General features: G+C 31.9%; 1 protein-coding gene across 1 annotated transcript; it reads right to left on the reverse strand.

The window, feature by feature from the left end:
* Positions 1-1946: 1946 nt before the first annotated feature.
* On the reverse strand, positions 1947-16565 carry LOC123692651. The gene is made up of 2 exons (XM_045637424.1): positions 16392-16565; positions 1947-3260 (listed from the first exon to the last, which is right to left on the reverse strand). Exons 1-2 carry the CDS (start codon positions 16437-16439, stop codon positions 2802-2804), a joined length of 507 nt encoding a protein of 168 aa, XP_045493380.1. The 5' UTR covers positions 16440-16565; the 3' UTR covers positions 1947-2801.
* Positions 16566-16931: the final 366 nt, after the last annotated feature.

Raw genomic sequence — 16931 nt, forward strand, 5'->3', positions numbered from 1 at the left:
CGTTCAGTACACTACATCACCATTTACCACTTTCTCTATGTATTTTTCTCCATATCTGTAATGTATTTTTATTTGTCCATTCATGTACACGGTATTTACGAATGTAGAAAGTTGAAAAAAATGGAAACCAGTTTTCACTATAATACGAAAAGAAGCGTTCTTTGTACTAACTGTGCAATTACTCAGTATTTTCAATAACGTATTGCAGTAATACTCATACAGGTTTTTAGTAACAAAAGAAACCTGTTGCCAATATTGTTCCCGCCAAAATCTGTGGTGTTTTGTGAATTTGACCAGAGATAATTGTTGGTACTTAGAGCTTATACCGGTTATAAACTTGTTTATGGATAATGATCAGCTTTTTGAGATAAACTTGAAACTTATAATATTTCATTTTTACACAAATAATTTTTACTTTTTTTTTTGGAAAAAGTGCAGCGAAAAGTACTCTTATTCAATAATTTGTTTGATAATTTGTTGAAAACATCGTGAGGAAACCGACATGTCGGAGAATTAAAAAGTTCGACATGTGTCATCCGCCAACCCGCACTTGGCCAGCGTGGTGGATTATGGCCTGTGCCCTCATAGGAGGCCCGTGTTCCACGAGTGGGAACGTATATGGGCTGATGATGATGATGATGATGATGATTGACTATGTATAATTGTAGGTACTTATAGTTAATTCAAATACACCCAGCTGCACCCAGGTTTACCCGGTATAAAAAGAATAAAGCTTTATTTTCTTTTAATTAATTTTTAAAATCGTTGTCTAGTTTTTGAGTTGATCATAAAATTATAACAAACAAATATCATTTTTTTTTAAAGAATATTTATAAAATATCGATCATCATATCGATGTTTTTCCTCTCTGTTGTCGTGAAGGAAAGTGAGGAAATTGCGTAGGGAAGGCAATCTTTTGAAATATTAAAATACCAATTATTTTTACGAACAATGGGACTAACAGTTTTGCACAAACGTATTCGAATACTGCGTATTATTTTTTAATTATTCTAGTGAAGCAGGGTAAGAAAAAAGGCAAAATCGATATAAATATGTTTATTTACAATGAATTAAAAGTAACTTAAATCTAAATTTGAGATCATTGCACATAAAGTACATTCATTGTGATGATATTCCTTATAATTTAGAAATAGTATCACAATAACTTTGGTACATATAAAATATTTTGTGTTATTCCAGTTTATTTTCAATATACACAAATTAAACACGTTTTTCATAAGAAACAAAATACAAACAGTACAGTTACTAAGGATAAATTTTATTCATATTTTATTAATTATCCATTCTATCCATACTAATATTATAAATGCGAAAGTAACTCTGTCTGTCTGTCTGTCTTTCTGTCTGTTACTCATTCACGCCTTAACTACTGAACCAATTTGCATGAAATTTGGTATAGAAATATTTTGATACCTGAGAAAGGACATAGGCTACGTTTTACCCCGGGACATAGGATAGGTTTTATCCCGGAAATCCCACGGGAACGGGAACTATGCGGGTTTTTCTTTGACTGCGCGGGCGAAGCCGCGGGCGGAAAGCTAGTTTTCTAATAAAATTGTCGTCAAAATGTCTGATTTATATATCTAATTATGACAAGAATTCGTTCACGAATATTTATGGTAATATAATTTCACAAATTGGTATTCACTATTAGTAGCTAGGTACCTAACTTAGCCTTCGATTCGTAATTTACAGGAATCTTACGCCCACAGATAATGTAATCTATACTAATATTATAAAACTGAAGAGTTTGTTTGTTTGTTTGAACGCGCTAATCTCGGGAACTACTGGTCCGATTTGAAAAATTCTTTCGGTGTTAGATAGCTCAATTATCGAGGAAGGCTATAGGCTATATAACATCACGCTACGACCAACAGGAGTGGAGCCACGGGGGTGAAACCGCGCGGAGCAGCTAGTATATTTAATATTATATAAAGTAATGTATTTGAGTTATTGTAGTTCTTATTACTTTTATCATCATATTTATTTCAATGTACCTTTGAACATAAAAATATTGATCTATTTCTTATGATGTCATACATATGATTATAACATAAAATTTAATGTGTTAATAAACATTAATTTATATCATAACATATATTTACAACTTTATCAATATTAAATAACTTTGTTATCAAGTTTCCGCTGTGATCATTTATTTATTATTCCGTATTTCTTCCTCATTCGTGAATAGCCATTGAATCAAATAAATTGATAATTTTACTCCGGATTAAATTTGACTCGGTTACAAAATATATTTTTCCATATTATTGGCATCGTCTATAATTTTGGGGTAAAATTTTTGTCAATGTTGTTTAAATTAGTAAAATGTATTCATGCCTTTTGTACTCGTATGTAAAGTAAGTATAAGAGTTCTCATTTCCATTAAAAAAACCACCTATAAATAATTATTATGAGTGATATAAATCAATGAAGACCCACGGTCTTCTCCTTTTGAAATTGATGGTTATGTCTTTTTTTAACAATAATAATTAAAACATATTGTTTAAACCCACTTAAACACAGATACACTAACAGGAACGTGATCTCTCACATTCCATTCAAAACCGCAACATTAAATTAGCTAACAATAAGAATATTTCCTGTAACAATTTATTAATTAGCGTAAACAATGCCGGGAGTCACGTAACTGAATTCCAGTGAGGATATCATCGGGTACACTTAATTGGGAAATAACCTCGTCCTCGACGATACATGATTAGTTTGAACGCATTATCAATAGCGTATAGGTAATTCTAACTGGTATTCCTCTTGGAGATTCATAATGTGGTAACTAGTTCGATGCTTTCGTTGATCATGTTTTGCGTACTCTCGTCCTCGCTATCTAGGTCATAATCTAGCAGCGTGTACTCCGTGTGTATGCTGGAGCTGTCCTCCGAATCGTTGACGTTCAGATAGGTGGGTGTGGTGTACATTACCGGCCTGGTTTGGACGGGGCTGTTTTGTATCGAGTCGTACGCGGAGTCGGAATGCGTGGAGACGGACCTGCCGTAGCTGCGCAGGCTCTCCTGGTGGCTGCTGTAGCTGTTGTAGCCGCTGTGGAAGGAGCGGTTGTCGTCGGCGGCGAGGGAGGCGGGGGGGAGGGAGGTGCGGTAGCAGAAGTTCACGTCGATGTCGGTGCGCCCGTCCACGGTGCCGTTGCAAGATTGCGAAGCGGTCGAGTCGGGGGACACGCGGTTACGCGCCTTCTTGTTCTTGCTTTTGAAAAGCTTGAAGGCCTGGAACAAAGGAAAATATACTATAATAAAATTGAAATAAAACCTTCATAGACTACATTGTGTGAAATTTTAATAATTTTCGAAGAATTGTGAATCAAAATAACGCAGATAGCGTAAAAGGTCGCGTGTAAAAAAGTACACGTTAACAATTCGCAAGGGACTTAGATATCCACATTATTATTATGCATGACTTGAAACAATGCAAAATATATATTATTCATGTAACCGCAATTATATTTGTTCATGGTATTTATTATTAAAACGTTAAAATCATGAGCGACATTTTGAGAAATAACCTACTAGTGATAAAAAATGAATTAATAATTACAATCTCTTAATAAAATACTTAAAAGTTGAAAAAAAAATTGTTTATATGTTAAATAACTGGTGTATAAATCAATTAAGAGATTTCTATAAATATAAAATCATTCACAAATATCAAAGCTAATAAATATTGATAAGAGTGATTAAAATACCGTATATATAATTATAGAAGCAATAAGTTTGTAAACAGTTATTGAGGCTATCTGGAGTGCTTGAATTAATTGTTTCTAGTAGTTACTGTTTAACTAGATACTAGAATTTTTACGATTTTATGCTGAAGCTTAAAATAAAAACCTAAAACATAGAAATTTATCTGATTGAAAAGAAAAAGTACTTATAGTTCTTTTTTTTTAGTTTGTTACGATAGATGTCGTTACAAGAACAAGCAAAAACATTGATTTTCCGATAAAAATTGCTTATTCCAACATTAAAAAATAAAAAATGTGTGCGTGTACTAGAGTACACACGTAAGAAGTGAAACTTAGGGATAAGAAAAAGTTGGCGCGTAACGCAAAAATTTCATTCCTACTACGGCGTAACGCAAAAATGTCACGCCTACGGCGTAACGCAAAAATATTACACTAAATTTTTGTCCAACCCCGATAAAGATGTTTCACTTCAAAAATATTGTTAGAATAAAATTATTTTAGTAAATATACACGCTTAATTATTATTATTGACAAAATTGTATTGAAACCAACCGCTAGCAAAGCAGTAATGTCAAGGACAATTGCAGCGCAAAATTATGATAAATGAATATCACTCATAAGCGTTATGAAAAAATATTATTTAAAATTTATAACCTTCACGCAGTAAGTACTGCGCATATTATGTAAAATGATATGTAATTTGATATAGTATAGTAAACACAATATAGTATATAATCGAGTGTTGATAAAACTCATCCGGACGATATATCATTCGCTTGTAATAATGACATAATGTGTGTCTGTAAGCTTACATTAAATCCCTCTGAAGTCCATTATAGAGACTGACCTAAATGTGTGACCTAATATTAGTAAACAGAGAGATACGAGTTTGAATCCCGCCTAACGATTTTTCTATTTTTCCGCGGTAAATAAATCTTTATTATTTAATATCCGTGTCTCTCTATCTGTTTCGTTTAAAATTATTGATGGAAAAGGAATCATTCAAGTTCAGTTATATTTATTTTATTAGTAGAATTTTAACATAGCGATAGAAGACCTTCGAGACAAGGCCCAGGTCACTTATTCTATGGAAAAACCATTCAAGGGAGGGCATTATCGATGTAATATATCGGACGACGACTGATTCGCACACAATAAAATAAACTGTTAGCATAGCCGTGGAAAATAAGTTTATAAATAACAAAGAAATCGTCAAACAAATATCAACTTTACAATTTTCTTCAAATATAACAAGTTTACGTAAACTGAACGTAATCAAAGAAATTGAATCAGTTAAATTTAGATCTTACTAAATAAGGATATAAATAGACTTTTAATAAATAATCATTATTACCTACGGTATGTAAAGGAAACGAGATTATATAATCACAGAGTCAATTTAAGACGTAAATGCAGCCTAATTAGCATTCGACCTAATAAGGTTCCCTGGTTGTGATGGATAGATACTACTTTCGAGTTTCAAAACAGAAATATTGATCTAATAATATTGGAATCTGAAATTTCCCTCTCAGTTTATCTTATAATTAGTGCCAAATAATCACAGCTTTTTTATTTTTTCCTTCATATCATAAAATTATTTCAATATATTTTTATATAGCAAGCAAGCCTTAGTTTAAATGATTGACCTTCATAGATAACTATTTTCCGCAAGTTTATGTACATCTCCACGTACAATGTAGGTACATCTAAGAGAAGGTAACAGAGTGCAACCTCAAAGTTTTGCCCTAACGATGAAAATTAATACCATGAACAACAAAAACAAAATGAATGTGTTATAAAACAAGTGTTGTTGTATAGCTTTTTTGCAATATATTTAAATCATATTTCAAATGTCATTAATTATGTAACATAATTCGCGAATATTTTACGTGTTTATGAGATACACTCGCGACGTAGTTGTGACGTAGATATTTACCGTTATTTTTTGTAGCGCGCCATGATCAGACCATAAAGTAGGAATTTACGAGGAAACATGTCAAAATGATATGCAGATCGCCATCTTACGTATAAAATTTGTTATTTATGTGTTGGACTTTCCCAATATGCTATTATTGATTAACATAACATTCTAATGAATTTTAATTTCATTGTTATATTTTAAAACTTAACAATGCTTTTTAACACGTAGGAAAACTGATTAGATTGCAATATGCAAAATAATTTGCTTATGGATCAAATAATAATCTCTATACTCTAAAGAAACTAAATTACTTACTTTCAAAGTGAACGTTATAATATTAATTATATATTTCAATAGGTTCGATGTAGGTAGATCGATCTGACAAATAACTGGATTATTTAATAACTTAAATACGACGTATTTTGCGTACCTATCTTGATTATATTTAAAAAATTAAAGAGCCAGATCAGACTCAGGTTTCTTTTTTTAATCAGCATGTAAAGGGTTAAAATAGGTAATAGAAAAAAAAATATATTTCCCATCTCAACATGATGTGGTTTATAGTCAAAAGCCGTTATAAATCGAGTGTACTTGAATGAGCAAACGTTTGAATGTGACACTAGCAGAGATAATTGAACTGCGGTTGAATGCACAACCCGATTCCATTTCCTCTGATTTAATATCGATTTTATCGCCAGCTGTAAAACATTAAATTAATAATGTATTGTTCGCAATTAATTAATGAAGTAATTTACATGAGGTTATAGCGTTGCAGATGACCTTTGCAGCAGCGAGAAGCTTGCATGTCAAGCTTTTGACAAGCTGTTAGAAAAACATGTAACAAAATCTATATAGTACATACTTTAATATTTTTAAGCTATTGCATAGCTTCTATCGCGGGCCTTGAGCGCGGGGTCCGAATCGAGAAATTCCGTAACGAAAAAACCTCACGCTCCCCACTCCGACGGGCTCGGAGGTGTGGCTTGAAGGCATAGCATGCAATAGCTTTACCGCGGCAGTCCCCGAGTGCCACACGTCTTTTTTTTCTGTTTTAGTCAAAAAGATTCTATAATTATAGCATATACAAAATCTTCAAAACGATTATTTGAACTGCCAAAATTATATTTTAGGACCCGCCATCTTCCTTTTTTTTTGTTATTCAATATCGAACAAAAAATTAATGAAGAAATACATTCATGACAATTTTTTAAATCCTACATTTTTATCTACCTATCTATATAACTTAGAGCTTCAGCACGACTTTGTTTGCTCTATGTCTGGTAAAAAAGTAATGTTCAATAATATTATTATAAGAGCAACAAACACCTTCATAATCAATTCTATTATATTATTAAGGGGACAAAACGGCCAAGGTCTAAAAAATATACTAGGTCTTATATTAACTACACATCATAACAGATCTTCATGGCTACGACGTTCTAACAATATTATGATCTCACAAAGCTAATTATAAGATAATAATTGTCGTGAACATAAACAAATACATCAATTACAACGCGTCGCTGATCAAAGCTTAAAGATTGTAATTTTTTTGTTGTAGAACTAGCGTGCGCCTGCGATTTTGTTCGCTATGAATGGTCATGATTTGGGCGAAATTGTAAATTATTTTCCTAAAGTTAATAGTGACAGTTAGAAAACAAAAAAAAATGATCTATTGACATTATGTTAGCCCGTGGGTAGGGTTAGCCATCTATATGCAATAATGTAGACCCATTTTGTTGGTAGGTAATATGACCACTTAATTTTGAGTTATTTGTAAACTTTAAATGGAAAAATGTTTAAGGTGATTATACTATGTATTAACCGCTTCGCACCTAGTTCTAAGTCGGTCACTATGCAATCGAAGCCGACCCGACTCTTGAGGTCAGCCATTATATAATTTATGGACTAACTGACCACTAGTCAAAGAGTTCAAACACCTTTACACAACTATTATTGTATTAAATTCAATTGAAAACTTTAGTTTCTATCCAAGGCTTTAGTTAGTACGAATAGATGTGTAGAAGCGAGTTTAAATCTCTAGTGAAGAACAAAGAAATAATCTAAAAGAAGTACCATCGATGTAAAACAGAAGTTGAATTTAACTGCCCAGTATATGTCTTTCATCATACAGGGTAATGGAACGATACTATTAAAATGCGAAATTACTCTTGCGTAAACGGTTTTCTTTTCTGAATAGGACGTTGAATGTATACTTTGATTATTATTTGATAGTTTAGTTTAGTTGTACATTTAGTTGTACATCTACAAAACAAACAAATGTATTTGAATAACATTTTGAACATAGTTAAAGAAAAAGGGCGAGAGGCAATTATAACAGATTATTTAGGAAGTAAATTTAACATTTTCGCAATCTCGTTTGTTTCCATCCTGCGAACTTTTCAATCGTCGAAATCCATTGCGACAGAATAATTATTATATAAGACGAAGAATACGCAATAATAAGTAAAATCCATCAATATATTTCTCGACGATTCTCTACAGTACAGACAAATTAGATTACGATTGATATGACAGACGAAATTAAATGAAAAGATGAATGCCGTCGTCCTCGAAGTGTATTCCAGGAAATATAAAGGCTATAAAAACAAAATCGTAACAATTGGATGATTTGTATGTCTTTATTTAAAGAATTTATTCAGCAGTAAATGAAAACAGTTAATATTCTTTGTCTTTATTACAAAGAATTGTATTTTTAGGTTATCTTAGGCGCGTTCATATATATTTACGACTAGCTTCCGCCCGCGACTCCGTCCGCGCGGATGTCGGTCTTTGCGTGGATGGTTTATTTCTCCATTTTGAGTAACTCGGACAATGACATCTTATAAATATCTATTGGACCCAAATACGGCTAGGTCTATAATAATACGCAACGTGTGTTCGCGGTACCTACTACAGAACAACGTCTATGGATAACTGAAAAATTGAGATTAATTTTTTTTCTACGTATTTTTCCAGGATAAAAAGTATCCTATTTTACGCCCAGGATAATAAGGTATAATTATACCAAGTTTCATCGAAATCGAACCGGTAGTTTTCACGTGATGTCTTCACATACAGACAGACAGACAGACAGACAGACAGACAGACAAAAATTTTTTTAATCACATATTTGGGTTTGGTATCGATCCAGTAACACCCCCTGCTAGTTATTTTTTCAATATTTTCAATGTACAGAATTGACCCTTCTACAGATTTATTATATGTATAGATTGAATAGGTAATAAGAACTACATACTAAATACCTAGTTCCAGACTTATTAAATTCTATTCTCATTAAACACCTCTGAAGAAAATAATTGAAAGCTGCTGCGATAGAGCGATAGTACATAATATTATGATTTTTGCCCATTGATTTTTTTTATGAATCGGTTTGCGTCAGACATAAAACAAAATAATAAAGTTAAAAGCTTAATTTGATAATACAGTTATTCGATTTTATATTCCATTTTAAGGTTTACTGTCCGTAGTAAAATATATTTAATTCTCGCTAGAGCTGATATCATATAGACCTAAAGTTCGCCCGCCTCGAGTTCGTTCGGATTCACGATCGATTTTCCCGCCAAAATGTAACAAACTAAACATTTTATGTAAATTCACTGAAATGATTATGGTATTTTATTGTATGCCGAGAGTTCAAACATTTAAATATAAAAGGATTATTTGGTCCTAGATTAAAGATACAACTACAAAAATGTAATTTTATCTTATCAAAGGTATTATTTATTCAACTCCTAGACATACTTTCTGCCCTATTAATTTGGAATTAGGTTTAAGTTGATACAGAATTCAGTAGCGCGTCACCGCTCGTGTATAGAAACCCTTACGAAGCCGTCAAAACGTATTTTATGTGAAAATATTTGATTCTGTAACCCTTGACCTTAGTCTCGTTATTCCGTACAAAGTCAAAGTTCAAATGGCATTCATTATATCTTAAACCATTTTATTGCTACATTTAAACTTATATGTTATATTTTAATGGTTATTGCTGAATATAAAAAGAAAAATAAAGAAAGCGAATTGGCGCAAACGAAGCTCTTGGGTTATTTTTCCTTCGACTATTTCATAACATATTTCTTTATCTAAGGCTTAAAATACTTCTACACCTACCAAACTTCATCTGATTCTGTACAAAACCTTCAATGAATAAAATTGAGGACAAAAATTTTGTTATATTGAAAAAAAGTTTTACTATACAGTGTATAAGTGTACCTGTACATAGCCATCAATCAGTATCATGTAACCATCTATTCAGCCTACACAGTGCCCCTGTCGGGCCCCGCTTTGTACGAACGAATCTGGTCTCCTTCCCGCCAAATTACCATCACAATACAACCCGATGAGATAATCTAATATAATAATACCTGACAGACCAAATTCAGAATCCATAATGTGATTTGTCATTTAAAAATGTAAAAAGTAAAATCGTACTAAAATTTGTTACGGAAAATAATTCATACATTTTGCTACTTCACGAAAACGCTATTAAGGAAACTCAAGTATTCATGGTGGCCAAATCATATATGAATAAAGATAAATGGATACCAAAAGCAAATAACAATTATGTTAAAAACTACTTTTTAACCTTCGAGCAAATCAAGGAGGTTTTAACTCTCCCGTTTGACAACTCTACCGTTGACTCCTCTACCACTACTGCGTTACGTAGGTACCAATTGCATACATTTTGCTTACAAAGTTATTTCTATAAGTATAAAAATAATAATTCGCATAATCTTATAATTACACCTATTTCAGCACGTGGATTGTTTGCTACAGACTTATGATATCAAACCAAATTTCAACATCACTAAGCGACTTGCCTTATCAAAGGCAGAAAGAAAGATTATTCTGTCACTACAAAATTTATATTACACACATGTTACTATGCAAATATTTCGCTAAACGTTAGTAAATTGCGTTTATCAAACAAACAGAATGTCATTGATAACGGTGTTGTGCCTATTCTAGTGTGATTTACGCTTCTCAGTTAGTCATAGTGGCGGCGAAACTATAATAATTATAATATGTATTAAATACACAATATAATGTTCTGAGAAAATTGTATTTGATTTTAACCGACAAAAAGGGTTATACGAATTCGAGGTCTTACTACTGATATCAAAACTTCGGATGGTTAGATGTTTGTTACATAGACATAGATTACTTATTATAGTCTGGATTTGAACGTAGGATTTTGTCTAGGTACATAATGAACGAAAAATCGTGTTGAAGCTAGTTTATAGAATAAACAAATGAATACCAGGTTTATTAAAATGTTAAATATTATAATAAACATCGTGGAATTTGTGAAGCGTTTAATTATGCAACTCATCTAAACACAGTTCCATTATCCATAATATGAATAATAAATCAGCACAAACGTGTGCAAGGTGAGACATGGTGGTCGGGACTCGGGAGTGGGCCGAGCCAAAACAGTTTTTAAAACAATTGTGAAAACCAGGTCGCTGTATATTTAGCTGATCCAATTAAATGGAAATAGATGCTGTTTTAACAGATAATATCTGGATATCGATAACAACGTAATAAAACTAGCCGCTTGTCCAGGAATAAAAAATGGTGCACGATAAAGGTGTAGGTACCTATATCAATTAAAATTTAAATTAACAAATAAGCTAAATAAGCTCTTTTTTTTGTCTTAAAAATGTTTATTTAATAGTTTAATGTATGGGTGATTTAAACAGATAACTTGCTGCAATGTTCTTTGTGATTTATTGAAAATATTATTATTATAGGAGTATATCGGTAACAATGGTGCTCTCTTTTTTAAATAAGTTGTAATAATCGAGGGTTAACATTATGACGCTTCCTTTATTTGGATGTGATGTAATTATTAAGTATCACCGGATTGTTTAATTTATCAGTTTGATGTGTAATATGCATAGCTACATCTAATATAATTTTAAAATTACATACAAATTTCATTTGGAACTTGTATGTAATAGACAGACATATGAAAAATTATGACTAAATAAAGAAACACTCGAGAGACCAAGAAAAAAAAATGTTGTGTGGTTTTATGAAACCACTGTAAAAGTGAAACTTTTGTTCACACTATTGACATTTAACTAAAAATTATCGTATTTGTACGATAATTATTGTACGTATCGTGCGTCACGCGACATGCGCTACACAGACCAAAAAGTTTGAGACGATGTAATAAAAGTTTCACTTTACAATTTTGCGACAATTATTATATGTATATTATCAATTATCTAACTATATTAACTTTTACATCAAACTTGTTGTTTGTAAGGCGCCAGGGACGAATTTTTCTTACGATAATAACAAATTAAAGGAAAGATTAGATGATAAATCAAAAAGTCAAATAGGAAATAGCAAATTTCCGCTTGTTAAACATTTGGTGAGTGTTGTATATATTTTTGCTGACGTCAATGAGCAGTGATATCTAATGAATACCATCACACCGATTCCGTGATTCATTTTACTATATACTACTTGCGTGCGACTAAACAGATAGACAGACATATGAAAAATTTGCGTAGGTAGGTACGATAATAAAATAAGAAACACATAAAGCTTTTTAATTACAAGTTATATTTTGAAATAACAGGAGGTAAAATAAGATGTTCGCAAAAACTTTCCCAATTTCGCCAATATCTCAATATTGATGAATACGTCTTCTTCGAATAATTTCATTAAAGGTTTAATATAATGTAATAAGGCCTCCATGTCACTTTTGAAGCCTTCAATATCATTGATTGATAGAGTAAGAAATTACCAATAATATAGGTATTGAAATTATTTCTGACTAGATTTCCGCCCGCGGCTTCGCCCGCGTTTTCAAAGGAAAACCCGCATAGTTCCCGTTCCCGTGGGATTTCCGGGATAAAACCTATCCTATGTGTTAATCCAAGTCACCCTCTATATGTGTGCTAAATTTCATTGTAATCGGTTCAGTAGTATTTGCGTGAAAGAGTAACAAACACACACACATCCTCACAAACTTTCGCATTTATAATATTAGTAGGATTTACTAGAATAGCCACTAATGAAAATAGAAACCTAAGTACTTCGTTATGAAATGTTTTAATATTCATTTATTCATTAAAAACATCGCCGTTTTCTATATATCCTCGAAACTTTTCTAATCCCATTGGATCTCACGTTCACGGTAAGCAAACCGCAAAACTTTACAGATAAATGGAGGCAAATCAAACAAATATCTCACAAACAAATATCCGCCAACCCGCACTTGGCCAGCGTGGTGGATTATGGCCTGTACCCTCATAGGAGGCCCGTGTCCCAGCAGTGGGAACGTATATGGGCTGATGATGATGATGATGATGATGATCTCACAAACGAGACACGGAGCTTACCAAACCACTTTCACGGGTCCATTTATAACTTTCTTTCGTAAAATATTCATAAGTTGCACACACGATTATGTAATGTAAACATACAGATAAATAAATAAACGATTAATGTATGAGGTTAAATGGAGGTCAAATCTTTTAATTTTATGAATATAAAATTTTAATCTCGAATATGAGATTCGAAATTTCATCCCTGTTTCCCATGACATTTGAAATGTGGCTAATTACCAGAATTTAATTGGTTGTCTCTTTTCGCTCACAATAATTGAATCATGCCATCTTATATTCTAATCGTGGGTGCGGTAGAGTGCCGTTTTTGAAGATCGAAAGTTGTGTTGCTAACACGTTTAACTTATCGCTTACTTAAATACTCGTGGCCGGTATGCACTGTCAACCAACCCTATTATATATATAGTATTATTATATTATCTGTGACCAATTTCAACAGAGTCTAGCACGTTGACTCACAAGTGCTTTCCGCATGGACTATTCGATCTTCGTCCGATGGGACGGGTTATTTTGACACCGGAGAGAAATCAGATACACGTGCCCCGTGACCTTGTGCTTCTAAATGCCCAAAGATGTTTATAATGTTATATGTTCATGGTTAATTTTTCTAAGTCTTAATTAACATAAGCTTTTAGCTTTTACGTATGAAATGAGATTATGTTAATTTAAATAAACTTTTGACTCCATATAATTATAATCTTTAAGATGATGATTGATAACGCTCGATTTGTTTGATAGTAAGCCTAAAGCTTTATGCATTTTATATGTATCATTTTAAACAGTAGGTATAGAAAAATATAAAAAATGTTTTAAAAGTTATCAATCGTAATACGAATTGGCTTCATCACAAACCCGTCTGTTTCACTATCTTCACAAATCTATGTTCAAACTTTCATATCTAAAGTGTACATAAAGGCACTTTAAATTCTTTAAATCTGTAAAAAAATCTGTAAAAAACAATTAAGATATTTTTTGAGACTACGAGAAAATTAAATCAAAGATGAAATAATATAAAAAAAGCTCTCATATGGTGATGCATTTTGAAACATGTGACTGTAGTTTTGGTGCTTCCATCGCCAAAACTATAGGCATTTATCTGGAAATTGTGTGTAAGTCAGGAAAATTGTTATAAAAACTGAATAATGATAAAACAAATCCCCTCAAAAATTTTACAAGCCTGTTACAAGTTATTAGATTTCATATAAAAATTAAAAAAGAAAGGGTGTCATTTAAGCTATCACCAATTTAATTAGTTTTGTGTTTCTTAAATAATAGGGTTTGTCCTCAAAATAGTAGATCTGTCACCAAAATGTAGTCACCAAACAATGCAAAATCTGTTCCACTATTAATCACCTAAAATCCTGAGATATAAGGTCTAGTACCAAATAAATGTTTTTGTATGTATTATAATAGGTGTGTCCTAATAAATATTTAAGCAAACTAATTTAAAGAGATCACCAATAAATCATATTATGTTACTAAAAGTTAAAATAATCAATATTTATTCTTAAAAATAATAACCACTGAATAATCAGCTCTGGTTTAATAGCTGGCTAATGGTTAGCATAATTGATGATAAAACACTTAATTAAAGTTAAAATAACCAATATTTATTGTTAAAAAACAATAATCACTGAATAATCAGCGCTGGTTTGGATTTCGAAGGGCGCCCCCTTTTTCTTTTCTGGCCGATAAGCACATTTTTTGCTTCTGGTGGGGGGTTAGCCAGGTTTAAGCGTATGGCTAATCCAATAATATGTTTGCACATGTCAATTTTTAAAGCGCGCCAATTTGTCTCCGCCCATTTGATCATTTTTTCATTAAAATTATAAATTGATGTATTAAATTGATAACGAATACTATTAATTTATTATCTGAACGAAATAAAATGTTACTACTGTATTGGTGACAAAATATCAAATAAAAAGGAATCGCAGTCAGGGATCAATAATCGATTTATTTGGTGACAGATCTACCATTCTGAGCACAGAGCTATTATTTAAGTAGCAAAACTGTTATTATAATAACGAAGTTTATATTCATGTAATGCAATATAATTTTGTTGATTATCGATCTCTTATTTTACACATATATTAACATTAATTTGATAATTCATACCTGGGAACAATTTTTGTTTATCTGAGAACGAAAATATTTCGTGGTGATAGATCTATTTATTAGGTGATACAACTTGATGACAAATATAAATTTTGGTGATAGAAAATATAGTTCCCAAAAAGAAACTACGTACCTACTGATTTGTTGACGAAACTACGTCTCAAATCTACAATCTTATCATTAATTAAATGTTTGTACGCTACATTATTTGATATTGAATCCCAAATGGTACAAATAATATGATGGTAGATAGTACAAGCAACCATTTTTCAAACATTAAAGCATGTCTCTACAATCATGATTGGTACAAAATATAAAAGTCGAATTCTGAAATCTTATTTTCTTCATTTTCGATTCAAACTTATGCCGATTACAATTCGAATCAAAGCTAACGAAATCGTTATATTTTTTATTTTAAAATAGTTTTTGAGTGATAGAGGCGTTTTGGGTATTTTAAGTGTAAATACATGCTTATAGGCAAGAAGTTTAATAAAAAAAAAAATCCTATTTTAACATTAATGATTTCTTACGTGTCTATTTTTGAAATGTATCTAAATTTTACGTACGCAAGTACGTTAAAGCCAACATAATTTTTGTTGTATAAACAATCTAAAGAAAACAAGCCGGGAAAACCCAATGCTCTTACGATTTTGTTCGGTTGTAAACATTTCTTACAAAGCTAAACACGTGAAGGTAACGACTACGATTACTACAGTAATGTGAATTATAAGTTAAACATATCCATTATCTTGAAAAGCCTTCATTTAGAGAATGCATAATATGCAATCACAATTAAGAGTATTTGTTTAAGATAAGAGGTCCTTATTGCTGCAAATAGTCTAAAGTTTATCTATGTATAAACAAAATTTACTCATTTAAAATAATGTACACAAATTTAGAAAACATTTCTATGAGTATTGTCACTTCAATGCACTTCAATGTATTTAATTTAAATAAATATAAAATAATATAGAGCTCGGAAGTTATGGCAAAAAAATATTTTATATTATGAATATTAATTATTATAAGTTAAATTAATGTGGTTGAATATTTAGCGCGTTAATTGAATCAAAATAAAGGATTTTTTTTTCAGGAACTGAAAATAAAATAAATACATTATATTAAAAGACCAAACCGGTTGAAATTTCAAAATACCATTTGAAAACGTGACACCACCAATCCAACACGAATCACACAAGATTCCCATAGGAGTTTAATAAAAAAAGCTACACACCTGCAGCCATTTCCGCCTGGTCTCTGTCAAAAAGTCGGCGAGCACCATCACTAATATTCGTGTCACAATAATTTACAATAACGTGCGTTCACTGTCGCGGTCGGCGAGGGAGTGCGCGCCCCCGCGTCTGGCGGCCGCACTGCAATATTCACTCGACTCGATCGCCGATGTCACACAAGGGTGCAGGGAGCTTTTAGCGCGGATGCTTCGCGTGGGAAAACGAGGTAAATGTGTGGCCTATAACCCCATTGCTTGTTATTTATATTAGTTAAATATCATAATGACGTAGGAAGGAAATAATATACGATGCTCTTCAAATTTTTTTGGTAGATACTACATCATAATATTATGATTGCTAACTTTTTTAATTGTTGACGTTAACGTATATCAAAACGTGAACGTATGTTAAAACTCATATGACATTTTGGGATCTTTCAAGAAGCTTATATCTGGATCTTTGCGCTTTGAGAAATATCATTGTAGTTATCATTATTATTGAAGTGTCATTTATACATCATTAAATTATTTTTATCATTACAA

Source organism: Colias croceus, chromosome 1 (assembly GCF_905220415.1).
Source record: "Colias croceus chromosome 1, ilColCroc2.1".
In the NCBI taxonomy this organism is placed as follows: Eukaryota; Metazoa; Arthropoda; class Insecta; order Lepidoptera; family Pieridae; genus Colias; species Colias croceus.